We start from the raw sequence: 12,973 nt of genomic DNA, 5'->3' as shown, positions 1-12,973 counted from the left end.
ACGCGGGGGCCGGGGTACGTATTAGGCTACTTTCACACTTACGTTTCTATTTTCCAGTATTGAGATCCATCATAGGGTCTCAATACCAGGAAAAAACGCTTCCGTTTGGCCCCATTTATTGTCTGTGGGCACTGTCCACTATAAGCAGCACACAGGCACAGTTCATGGAGGGGAGGCTACGGTGGCGCTGGCACAATAGTATTCCAGTGCCACCTTGCCTTATGAACTGTGTCTGCTCTTCTCTGTGCCAACAGGCCCCCCTTATGAACTGTGCCTGTGTGCTGCTTATAGTGAATACTGCCCTCATGAAATTGCTCAAGGTCTCTGCATGCACATTCCAATAGGTGTGCATGTTCTGGGTAATAGTCAGTCAGCTAAGTTAGTTTTCCTTTGCATCAGTTTTTAGTATCTTGTACCTTGTTCAGCAGTTTTCTGGCTGAACTTACTGGGAGGACTGCAACTCTCAGCAAACCCTGAACTGCAGCCCACAACAACAGTCACAGCTTGCAGATCTTGGCTAACTAAGTCAATAGCCCCCAACACAAATAACATCAGGATACCGGGCAGCACACACCTCTCACCTGTGCAACACAATCCACACGTGCCGCGCACGAGGTTTCCTACTTCCGGGTCTACACGTGTTACAGAATGAGACCAAAACGAGCTCACCAATTGGACGAGTGGCCCAATGAGTCCCCTCCCCTTAGCCAATGAAAGTCTAAATTAGAAAACCGCGGGCGAAGATTGGCTGCTGACTGCAAATATGGTGGCGGGGCGGTCAGCCGCATTGTGATTGGCGGAAAGGAATGTGCGGGGGAAATAGAAAGTGACAACCAACCAAGCATCGTGTTTGTCATAGCAACTGAACCAACCTGAGTGCGACACGATAACAGATCCTATAGAGGCTTATATAGGGGAGGGAGGATGAAGGGGCCCTCATACCTTACTACCTGAACAGAGGGAAAGCAAGGCCTGGGACAGAAGACAAGTGGGCCACCTCAATGCCCCATGTAACTAGTAGTAGGCCGCGATCATAGTACATAATACAGATGTAGGGGGCGGGGCTTTCCATGCGCTCCGGGACCCCCCTGCCACGGGCCCCATAGCAGCTGCGTGGTCTGCCTATATGGTAGGTACGCCACTGATTCACACCATGTATGTGCATCCTGTTTGGGCTCCCATTTTTCTTATGTCAAAAATTTCAAGATGATCTTAAAATGCCTAGTGGTAATAATCCAAATGAGTTTTAGCTCCTTCTTAATAAATTATAAAACATTTAAAAAATCCCAATCACATTTACCTAAATGAAATAAACTCTGTGCAGGCCCTCAGAGTTTCTTGCTTCCCTTGTGAGTAGATCACTTTTCTGAGTGTAGGTATTTTCTGGAATGCTACACCAGGGCTCCTGATATTCTTCAGTTATCTTTTTAGTATTTTCTTGAGATCTAGGCACTGACTGCTTTCACTGACCAACTTAAAACAGAAAAATGTCCCCATTTGTATTGCATAGATGACCTGACGATATGTGTATTTCATTAGGAACATAAGTTCAAAGGGTTTGCCAAGACAGAATCTCAATGTCATTGTCATACTGGTGAGGGTCCAGTCTTGAGAACCAGTACGTCTGCTTTTGGAAAATGCCTATTGATTCAAACATGCAGTTTTGTGAGCCATTTCTAGTGCAAACATTTTTTTTTTAAGCTAAAGTCTGGTTTCGTTTGTAAAGGATGCAATGTAAAAAATAATACTTATCCTCTATTTCGGTATTCACACCTGGCTTTGCCTAAAAATTGAATCAAAACTGCGCGTGTGAATGGAAACAGAAGACAGAGTAACTTTCATCTTCATCTGAGACTTCTTTGGATTTCAGACACTTGAGAGGAGGCCCATTTAGAAGATCTGAATGTGAGGTTTACCGGAGAATTAACAGCGACAACAGTTTGGCTTAGGAGTGCATTCTGGGTTACAACATGGTCTCAGCGATGGGTCCTCGCCTTTGTTAAGCTCACTTTCTGCATAAGTCATACTCTTGAGAAATCTTTCCCGTTCATTCTGGATTTCATTTACAATTGGTTGGAGCTCTTTAGGGATAACCGGTTTCAGTAAGTTATAGTTCTCAGCAGGGTCTGTGTCAAGATCAAACAGCAGAGGCGGGTTATGCTCAGTCAGCAGCGCAGTGATGTGGCAGTCTGGATCTGGAGTTGTCTCACTGTGAAATGCTCCTTTGGGGAAATGTAAAGTCATGTCAAGCATTAAGAATTCAAAGAAATAAGACATCGGTGGGTCGGCAAGAAGTAGAGGACAGATAGATGGCAGGATCAGGCTACAGAATGGTCTTTTGCAGCTTTTAACCATGGAGATCCCTTGGGATATTCTCATCTCAGCCAATTACAGCTGAGATAGGAATACACATTATATGCAGCGGCCTCTGACCAGGGTTATGGAGTTGGCTGTGCCAAGATGTATGCGTTACTCCAATTTACTTCTGTGGGAGCTACGGAAACAGTGTAGCATGGCCCGCTTGGCTGTTTCTGTAACCCCCGCCACAGCATTCGACAGGAATTCCAATCTCAATCATAAATGACTGAGATGGGAATATTCCTTTAAGTTAGCATAGTAGCTGTAGACACAAAACGCTTATATTTTAGATGCATTGGAACTATACAATTTGGCTGTAAAGATGGACATAATGTTTAAAGTAGGTAAAGAATAATTTATCCAAGTCTACTTTTAGTGTAAAAAATGGTCTAAATGTTAGCCATCATGGAAGCTAGCTTAGATTTAGACCGGCGGTGGATGCAAGGAAGTTAGGTAGAGGCCAGCGTCTAAAATGCTGGTTTTAATAAATTACCCCCTATATGTTCATAGGATAAATGTTAATAGGGTACTATTAGCCTTAGGGCTGCAAGCCTATATTTAGGAGGATACCTTTCAGATTTGTTGAATTGGGGACAAACACTTTTCTCTGACTTTATACCAACTACTGGTTGGCTTTTTTTTAGGCAGATTTTTACACCAGAATTGCGCTGACATTTTGGCGCAAAATGGTGCATCTTACACTCCACCCCTTTTTAGTGATGCTCTGCCTATTTCCTCTCACATTTTTTGAGCATTTCGGAAAAAAAGTGTAGAAACCCTAGATGCACCAAATTGCACAAATATGCGCATCTTTTTTTAGACAGATTTTTGGCACAGTCACATTAGTAAATCTGGGGCAGAGTGATAGGGCGTTTCTAATTCTATATTTATTTATATATTTTTTTATTTTTGTAGAAACACAGTCTCACACACACATGTATGTACATATTACCAGGTCACTAATAAAAGCTGTTCTATACAGTTTATGATGATAAACTCCCTTACTACAGGACGACAGCTCAGCATAATCTAAGCCATCTTCATTGCTCAGAGAGCTGTTGCAGAAGCAGTAGGCATTCTTACTTACAGGACAGACGTCCAACTGAGAGATAATTGTTTATTTGTAAGTATATTGTAGAAAACTGGAAGGGAGCATTAGCACAATGTAACCTACAGTACCAGTAATGATACAGCAACTCTCCCAAGTCATTGCCATTTAAATGAACTGTGCAACTAAAACAACCTAACGAGGAAGTGAAAAGGTCTAGGTTATAAAAAAGAAAAAAGCAAATAAAACAAAAAAGACAAAAGATCATTTATGGATCAAATTGTGGTTCTCGCCAAAAATAGTAGAAAAGGATCACAGAAAGGGGAGATACTTTCCTAATGCATTGGAACTGCTGTTCAGTTGAATTTTCCTCAATGACATTGAAGCCTGCATAAAGATTGGCTATGGAAAAAGAAGTACAAGATGTTCACAGGATGTGCGAGGCCCTTCAGTAGCATCTTACTCCTCCAAGTTTAAATTCTATGGGAAGCATGTGCAGGCCGTTCCATGCATTGGGGACCGCAATGACTGGCTCAGGCGGATGCAGTCCCATTCAGCTAGAATAGGTCGGTGATCCGTTCTATTTTTTGCGGTGCAGAGGCACGGACTGAAAACCCAAATGAAGGGGTCCGCATCCATAATGCGGTGCACAAACGGCCGGTGCCCATATATTGTGGACCTACTGTTTTGTAGGTCATGTGCATGAGCCTTAAAAGTTGAAGAATCAAGTTGCCCATAGAATATTAAACTTTTTGGGGATTTTGGGATATTTTAGCAATTGGCAAAGTACCCTACAAGAATATATATTACCCAAGATAAAAATTTTCCTCATTCCAACTTTATATAGTGGAAAATGCTACAATGATGCCCCATGATGATAATGGTTCCAGCTGATGGGTAACATTTCTAAAACTACATCCATGTAAAGCTTTACTTCAGTGGCCAAATGGGATAGTGCCTTTATCTTCCAGCTTGCCTTAGGGAGCTTTACATATGTGTTCAGCAATACAGAGCCACCAAGCATGGGGATACCAGATGGCAGACACTTGATTTGCTGCATCTGGCACCCCTAGGCTGTATAGGCTCAAGAGGCATATCACCCAAGCCGTCAACTATCTGGTTAAAAAAAACACTGTAGTTAACATTTTTGGGTCTGCTGCAGCCATGCTGGAGGGAAACCACACCAGATTGCTTAACATAAGTGAATGCGCCCTTTAATGGGGTTTTCTGGTTATAGTTAGGGCTATATTTATAGCTGGTGGCGCCCTAGGCAACAAGTCTGAATACTCCCTATCAGAATGAGGGGAGTGATAGACAGAGTGGCGACTGTTTGGGGCACTACTGAAGAGAGCTGTGGGCACAAGGACGATCTAGGAATTTAAAGTGACCTCATGACAGAAGGCGGGGCCAACACAAGTAGGTGGGGTCAACTCAAGTATGTGGGGGTAACTCAAGATGTGGCCAGCAATAACATAAAGGTGTATTATATTGTTCAATACTTTGGTATTTGGTTCTGCTGTCGAAAAACAAATACCAAAGCACAGCACAATGAACTGCTCCAGCAACACCAAACACCAAAATGCCACACAATATACAGGTCTAGCAGGACCAAATACCACGGTGCAGCACAAAATATTGCCCCAGCAGAACCAAATACCACAGTGTAAGACAAAATACTGCCCTAGAAAAACCGAATACCACAGTCACGGGCAAAATATTGACCTAGCAGAACCAAATACTACAGCACAGCACAATATACTGCCCCAGTGGAACCAAATACCATAGTGGAGGCACAATGTACAACCCCAGCAGAACTTCTTTTTGCACTGTGGTATTTGGTTCTGCTGAGGTAGTATTTTGTACTGCACTGTGGTATTTGGTTCTGCGGGGGCAGTATATTGTGCAGCACTTTTGTATTTGGTTCTGTTACAGAACCAAATACCACAGGGCAGGACAAAATACTACCACGGCAGAACCAAATGCCACAATGCAACACAATATACTGCTCCAGCAGAACTTATTGTTGCACTGTGGTATTTGGTTCTGCTGGGGCAGTATATTGAACTGCACTTTGGTATTTGGCTCTGCTGCAGAACATACCATAGTGCAGGACAAAACACTGCTCCAGCAGAACCAGATATCACAAACCAGCACAAAATACCTCCCAGAAGCTGCCCCTCTGTGGTGACTAGGGTTGTCATGATACCAAAATTTTGATTAGATTTCAATACCATAAAAAAGTATTGCAATACTCAATACCAATTCGATACCACATGAAAAAAATAAAACACCAAAAAATCTGCGTGCATTCCGCATTTTTATGGAATGTCCGGCCCATAATCGAACAGTCCTATCCAATTTTTTTGGGGGGACAAGGTGACAAAAAAATGGCAAATGGCGCAGTGTTCACCGCATAGGAAATATTTTTTTTATATTTTAATAGTTTGGACTTTTCGGACGTGGCCATATGTAATATGTTTATTTATTTATTGTTTATAAATTTTATATGTAAAATATTATACTTAATATTTTGGTGTTTTTTTTAAAACTTTTTATTTAATAACTATTTCGCCCTGAGGGGCTAGAACCTAGGATCTTTTGATCCCTTGTCCTATTCACCCTAATAGAGCTCTATTAGGGTAAATAGGACTTTACAGTGTCCCTGCTGCCCTGGGCTTTGTGCACACGGCAGCAGGGAGCTTACCATGGCAGCCAGGGCTTCAGTAGCGTCCTGGCTGCCATGGTAACCGATTGGAACCTGCAATTACACTGCTGGGTCTCGGATCACAACTGCCACTGCACCACCAATGAAGAGGAGAGGAGGGGACCCTGTGGCCACTGCCACCAATGATTTAATACAGGGGGTTTGGGGGGGCACACTGCACCACCAATGATTTAATACTGTGGGTTTGGGGGGGGCACACTGTGCCACCAATGATTTAATACTGGGGTTTTGGGGGGGCACACTGTGCCACCAATGATTTAATACTGGGGGGTTGGGGGGGACCTACTGCGCCACCAATGTTTTTAAACCCTTAATACAAATATAGGAGACACCTGAGGGGTTAACTACCGCTGATCGCAGCTCCCTATTCATAGAGGTCGGGTGCCGGCTATGTGATTCCGCTGCCGGCACCCGCCTCCTGTATTTGTATTAATGGTTTAGTTATCATTGGTGACGCAGCGGCCACAGTCCCTCCCCTCCTCCTCTCTCTCCTGTCATTGGTGGCAGCGGCACAGTGACTCCTTCTCCCCTGTGCTGCTGAGGGAACATGGAGAGTGCTGAGAGCAGAGCGCACCATGTTTTCTGGTATCGGTGAATGGCAAATCCACTTATCGTATCGATATCGGTACAAAAGTATCGATTGGGTATCGATAATTCGATACCCAGTGCAACCCTAGTGCTGACCAGCGCCAGCTGCTACATTCTGTCTTCCTCCAGTTGTCTATAAGATATAGAGGTGGGATGGAAGAGGTGAGACATGGATCACAACATACAGGAGAATGCAGCACTACATACCGCTTACATTCTGTGATGTCTCCTCTAATGTACAATATACAGAGAGAAAAGTCCAGCTCACCAATAATAATCCACAGTGCACGGACAAGCCAAGGCAGGCTCAATGTCGACATGTTTCAAACCCGAAAGGTTCTTAATCATGATCTGTAAATGACCGGAACTCGGACAAACTTGTAGAACCCATCCTCCAATCAGATGCAAAAAAGGGGAAAGAAGAAAAAAAAAAGGGGGGGAGGGAAACCGCAGGTGATTGAAGGCATGGAACAAGACAATGTAGACATTCTCTTTCCTCATCTTCTCCATTTGGCCCAGACCACCACAAAAAAACTTTTTCAGCTGCATCTTTTCTCTCTTCTCTCACTTTTCCATCATTCCAACCTTCTCAACACAAACTCCCCATCTTGGTGCTCCAACAGTGTCATCCTACAGCAACCCCCAATACTGTGCCTGCTTTGCTCCCTAACACCTTCAAGTAAATAAAATAGTGCCCCTTGTAATAATAATGACCCCTAAAATGCCTCCACTAATAAGGATAATACCCCCAATTGTGCCCCCAGAAATGATGTCCCCTAAAATGACCTTAATAATAGAAATACCCCTACAGTGTCTCTAGCAAAAATGCCCCACTATTGTACCCCCAGCAAAAATGCCCATATAGTGACCCCAGTATTAATAATGTCCCCTATGGTGCCTCCAGCAAAAATAAAGCCCTCAGTAATAATAGTGCCCCAGTACAAAAAATTCCCCATATTAAAACTATCCCCAGTGCTCCCAGTAATGCCTCCTATATTGCCCCCCCCATTTAAAAAAAGGTAATTAGCATAAATAGAAAATTGTTTCAAAGGTAAACAACAGCATTCATATTTCAGACACAGGTATATTTCTAACATACTCGAGGAGACCTCAGTGAACCTGTTGGCAGTTTAATATGAAAAATCGTGCTGACAAAATCCCTTTAAATGTCTGTGAACTGAGTTGTTTCCAATCATGGACACTGCCGTTTGAGGTCAGTTGTGTAAAACACCAATCACATGCTGGCTATGGCACCTCCATGGTACCATGCATGATGGATGCTGGGACAGGGTTAAATAGTGGTGTCCTAGGGCAATTGTCTCTTTTGCCCATTATATAATCCACTCCTGCCAGAAAACAGTTTTCTTCTCTGTGATGTCACTAAGGTGTTCTAAACAGAGATGGAACTAGGTGTGACAACCTCAGATAGACTTATCTCAGCAACGTAATATTGTCAGAACCTGGTGAACTGAAACAGCAATGGCCTCATATGTCTCCTCCTCAGTCATCATTTGTATTGCCATAGGGCTTATACCAGTCATCAGTGGATACAGCTTGGAAAGTAAGTTCAGTCTAACAATACACTTGCTAAGTATGTATTCAATAGCAGCAGAATCTGATATCATGTTGATGTAATAGGTGGTGCGTCTATGTAAGGCCAGGATGCTGAATAAATTGCTAACAGGAGGTCAGGACGATCATCTGAAAAATGCTCACTTGCAGCTGAAAAATCTATTTGAAATTGACTGATGTCTGACAATGTATTTGTCATGGTTTTTGTTCACTTTTTACCTGTAAACTCTTCTGACATGAAAGTCTTTCTCTCCTGAAGATTGTGGTGTCCGTCCCCTGGTACCAGGATATGGCAGCATGCGGATTGTTGGTGGAGTAGACGCTCAACCAGGAGCATGGCCATGGCTTGTGAGCATTCAGGTACCATCTCGAACTAGTCATCGACACTCTTGCGGAGGAACTCTTCTGAATAAATTGTGGGTGCTAACAGCAGCACATTGCTTCAAAGCCAACAAACGGTAAGGAAGACTCCAAAATAATAATGGAACTATAAACCCATAGTGATGATTTATGTATATTAGGAACATTATATGAAAGTAAATTCATAGGAAAATCTGCTGTAGCACCCTTGTCCATACACAGTTTTTTTTAGAATGGTAATAATGTGGACAATGGCGTCCAGCCATGCACCATTCATCATCCAGCCTGAGTCACTGTGATAAATATGGTGCCTCTCTAGACTGTCTATATAAGTTTATACTGTCTACATTTTAGACAGGAATAGCAAATCGCCCCAATGTGTGTAAATTAGTGAACTTTGTTTCAACTTTACAGATCTGTGCCCAAGTGGAAAATAGTTATAGGAGGTCATCGACTGTCTGCGCTCTCCCAAGATGTACAGATACGTTCAATCAAGTCATATACTGAACATGAGAACTACAACCCGCGCATAGAGGCCTATGATATCGCTCTTATTGAGCTAAACTCACCAGTGGACTATAATGACTACGTGCAGCCGGCCTGTTTACCTACTACCACCATGAACATCACCATTTTCCACCCTTGCTACATAAGTGGCTGGGGAGTCATGGCTGAGAAATGTAAGTGTCACCTATAGCTCCTGGGTAAAGTAAGCAGTAGCACCTAGTTTACCTAATTTGGGGCAATTAAAAGGGGTGTCCAAAGGGATAAGTGCCTGATTGGCTGGAGTGTGCACCTGGGTCCCTGCCAGGCACAAGAACGGGGGCCATTTGAATGGTTAAGTACAAGTGCTCGGCCATCTCCAGCTCCCACATAGAATTGAATAGAGCGGCAGCACGCAAGTGTATCTTCCGCTCCATTTAAATGGCGGAAAAAAGTCCCCATTCTCATTACCAGTAGTGGCCCCAGTGGTCAAACCTTTATCAGTCAGGCACTTATCCACTGTTGCGTCTTTGTTGTGGTTATATTTGCCACGTGAAAAACACAACTTGTAAACCCAACCATATATTTTGGCAGGAAATGTCCATTTCATTTTCAGCTGGTATTTATGTAGTAATACTCAGCTATGAAAATTAAAAAGGTGCGAGGTATGATACATAATTGGACAGAACTAATACAAGGAATATGCTGCCTCTGTGAAAAGGGTTGTTTGCTGTATTTGGAAGGGGATGCAGGACATACAGTGGATATAAAAAGTCTACACACCCCTGTTAAAATGTCAGGTTTCTGTGCTGTAAAAAAATGAGACAAAGATAAATCATTTCAGAAATTTTTTCACCTTTAATGTGACCTATAAACTGTACAACTCAATTGAAAAGCAAACTGAAATCTTTTAGGTGGAGGAAAAAACTAAAATAATGTGGTTGCATAAGTGTGTACACCCTCTTATAACTGGGGATGTAGCTGTGTTCAGAATTAGGCAATCACATTCAAAATCATGTTAAATAGGAGTCAGCATACACCTGCCATCATTTAATGCCTCCGATTAACCCCAAATAAAGTTCAGCTGCTCTAGTTGGTCTTTCCTTAAATGTTCGCATTGGGATCTCATTGTTAAAAGGCATCAGTCAGGAGAAGGGTACAAAAGAATTTCCAAGGCATTAGATATACCATGGAACACAGTGAAGACAGTCATCAAGTGGAGAAAATATGGCACAACAGTGATATTACCAAGAACTGGACGTCCCTGCAAAATTGATGAAAAGATGAAGAAAACTGGTCTGGGAGGCTACCAAGAGGCCTACAGTAACATTAAAGTTGCTGCAGGAATATCTGGCAAGTACTAGCTGTGTGGTACATATGACAACAATCTCTCGTATTCTTCATATGTCTGGGCTATGGGGTAGAGTGGCAAGACGAAAGCCTTTTCTTATGAAGAAAAACATCCAAGCCAGGCTACATTTTGGAAAAACACATTTGAAGTCTCCCAAAAGCATGTGGGAATAGGTGTTATGGTCTGATGAAACCAAGGTTGTACTTTTTGGACATAATTCCAAAAGATATGTTTGGCGCAAAAACAACACTGCACATCACCAAAAGAACACCATACCCGCAGTGAAGCATGGTGGTGGTGGCAGCATCATGCTATGGGGCTGTTTTTCTTCAGCTGGAGCTGGAGCCTTAGTTAAGCTAGAGGGAATTATGAACAGTTCCAAATACCAGTCAAGGCACAAAACCTTCAGGCTTCTGCTGGAAAGCTGAACATGACAAGGAACTTCATCTTTCAGCATGACAACGACCCAAAGCATACATCCAAATCAACAAAGGAATGGCTTCACCAGAAGAAGATTAAAGTTTTGGAATGGCCCAGCCAGAGCACAGACCTGAATCCGAATGGAAATCTGTGGGGTGATCTGATGAGGGCTGTGCACAGGAGATGCCCTTGCGATCTGACAGATTTGGAGTGTTTTTGCAAGGAAGAGTGGGCAAATCTTGCCAAGTCAAAATGTGCCATGCTGATAGACTCATACCCAAAAAGACTGAGTGCTGTAATAAAATCAAAAGGTGCTTCAACAAAGTATTACTTGTGCAACCATATTATTTTATTTTTATATTTTTTTCTTCCCTCCACCTAAAAGATTTCAGTTTGTTTTTCAATTGAGTTGTACAGTTTATAGGTCACATTAAAGGTGGAAAAAGTTCTGAAATTATTTATCTTTGTCTCATTTTTTTTACAGCACAGAAACCTGACACCTAACAGGGGTGTGTAGACTTTTTATATCCACTGTAGTTAGTCAGTGTGGACTGCTTTATAATAGTACATTGACTTTAACAGGCCTACGGTCCAATATAAGGATTATATTTATATATATATATATATATATATATATATATATATATATAGTGGAGGTTAGCTTAACAAATGGTAGGCAGTCGGCAGGATTGGATGCAACATAAGAGTTTTATTGGAAAAAAACACAACAAAAATTGTTCCAACAGGATGGCTTGGCTTCAGCCCATCAAAGTTCAGTCACATAAAGCACTTATCTTCAGCCCTCATGTGTCATATAACAGTTCAATTTTTAAACAGGCAAAAATACAGGAGTCATCTTTGTGCAGAGTCTTGTCTTTTCCCTTCTCAGGAACACTGTGGAGAGGAATGCTCCCAAGTCCTCTGCAGACCAACACCAAACACATACTGACAGTGTGTCTTTTAAATTAGCTTCCAGCTGGGTGAGGTGGTAACACACGAGATGGAGTATGGGAGTGACCTTCCCACCCAAACTCTTCAGTCACTCCTAATCCCGGACCCAAATTCCAGCTACCACAAACTCAGCGATCTAACATCACTGGTTGCCATTTACTTCCAGGACTTACATCACTGAGAGCAGCAGCCTCAGTGACACATACTTACCATCAATAACCTCACCCTTTGGATGCTTACAATATATATATATATATATATATATATATATATAAAACTTTATGCACAATAATGCTTGATATATATTATTACAGCTGCCGAAACAGCAGATGTTCTACAGGAGGCTAAAGTGAACCTAGTTGATCTGAAAAGGTGCAACAGCTCACAGTGGTATAGCGGTATGATTTGGGACTACAACCTATGTGCTGGATATGAAGAAGGAGGAATTGACAGCTGCCAGGTATTCTTAATTTCCTTAGAAATCCCTTTACTATATGGACAATGTGAAGCTATAATAATCTCCTCACCTCTACTTACAGGGTGACAGCGGAGGACCCCTCATGTGCCTGGATGAAGCTACCTCTAAATATTACGTGACTGGTGTCACAAGTTGGGGGAGTGGTTGTGCCCAGTCCAAGAGGCCAGGTGTGTACAGCAACACCCAGTACTTCATTGACTGGATCCAAGGGAAGTTAACGGAAATCTTATCAACACCAACACCACCTAACCTGGACACTACAACTATAAAGAATGTTCTTCTTACTAAAAGAAAACCACAGGTTCAGTTCATCTTCAAAATTTGCAAACCTACTTTGCATAGTAAGAAAATGATCCCAAGACCAATTAAAGTAAAAAGAAAGCCTTACGTCTATGGTGAGCTACCAACGATCCAAGAATAGTTTCTTAAAACAAATTATCAGAAAAATACATCTTTATTGCATTCTGTGTGGTTTGTGTTTCTGTATGGTTCATTATATTGCAGTTTTGGAAAGAGAGGAGTTATACCAGGGGCGTTGCTAGTTTAACCCTCCTCTTGTGTTAGGGTCAGAACCGACCCGTTTTCAGGTTTTGAATGTCTATAAGTATCACATAAATTTGTTTATTGCATCAAGATTTT

The 12,973-nt window shown here is 42.2% G+C and overlaps 2 protein-coding genes across 2 annotated transcripts in view; one reads left to right on the top strand and one right to left on the bottom strand.

Annotated features, from left to right (window-relative positions):
* The window catches only part of LOC120986112 (acrosin-like), a 38,064-nt gene extending 35,820 nt beyond the window's left edge, over nt 1-2,244 (bottom strand). The window contains exon 1 of the mRNA XM_040414466.1: nt 2,010-2,244. Within this exon, the coding sequence (XP_040270400.1) occupies nt 2,010-2,244 (235 nt within the window). The remainder of the gene's footprint in view (nt 1-2,009) is intronic.
* Nucleotides 2,245-8,588: 6,344 nt separating this feature from the next.
* LOC120986103 (acrosin-like) lies at nt 8,589-12,755 on the top strand. The gene is made up of 4 exons (XM_040414457.1): nt 8,589-8,749; nt 9,066-9,331; nt 12,171-12,316; nt 12,396-12,755. The coding sequence occupies exons 1-4, from the start codon at nt 8,589-8,591 to the stop codon at nt 12,753-12,755; spliced, it is 933 nt and encodes a 310-aa protein (XP_040270391.1).
* Nucleotides 12,756-12,973: the final 218 nt, after the last annotated feature.

The sequence above is a fragment of the Bufo bufo genome, chromosome 1 (assembly GCF_905171765.1).
Source record: "Bufo bufo chromosome 1, aBufBuf1.1, whole genome shotgun sequence".
Classification (NCBI taxonomy): domain Eukaryota; kingdom Metazoa; phylum Chordata; class Amphibia; order Anura; family Bufonidae; genus Bufo; species Bufo bufo.
This window is presented reverse-complemented; position numbering and strand designations above follow the sequence as displayed.

Coding starts and splice junctions, on each gene's coding strand:
- LOC120986103 (XM_040414457.1), top strand. CDS start 8,589: ATGCGGATTGTTGGTGGAGTAGACGCTCAACCAGGAGCATGGCCATGG. Junction 8,750..9,065: donor TGCTTCAAAGCCAACAAACG/GTAAGGAAGACT, acceptor TCAACTTTACAG/ATCTGTGCCCAAGTGGAAAA. Junction 12,317..12,395: donor GAGGAATTGACAGCTGCCAG/GTATTCTTAATT, acceptor CTCTACTTACAG/GGTGACAGCGGAGGACCCCT.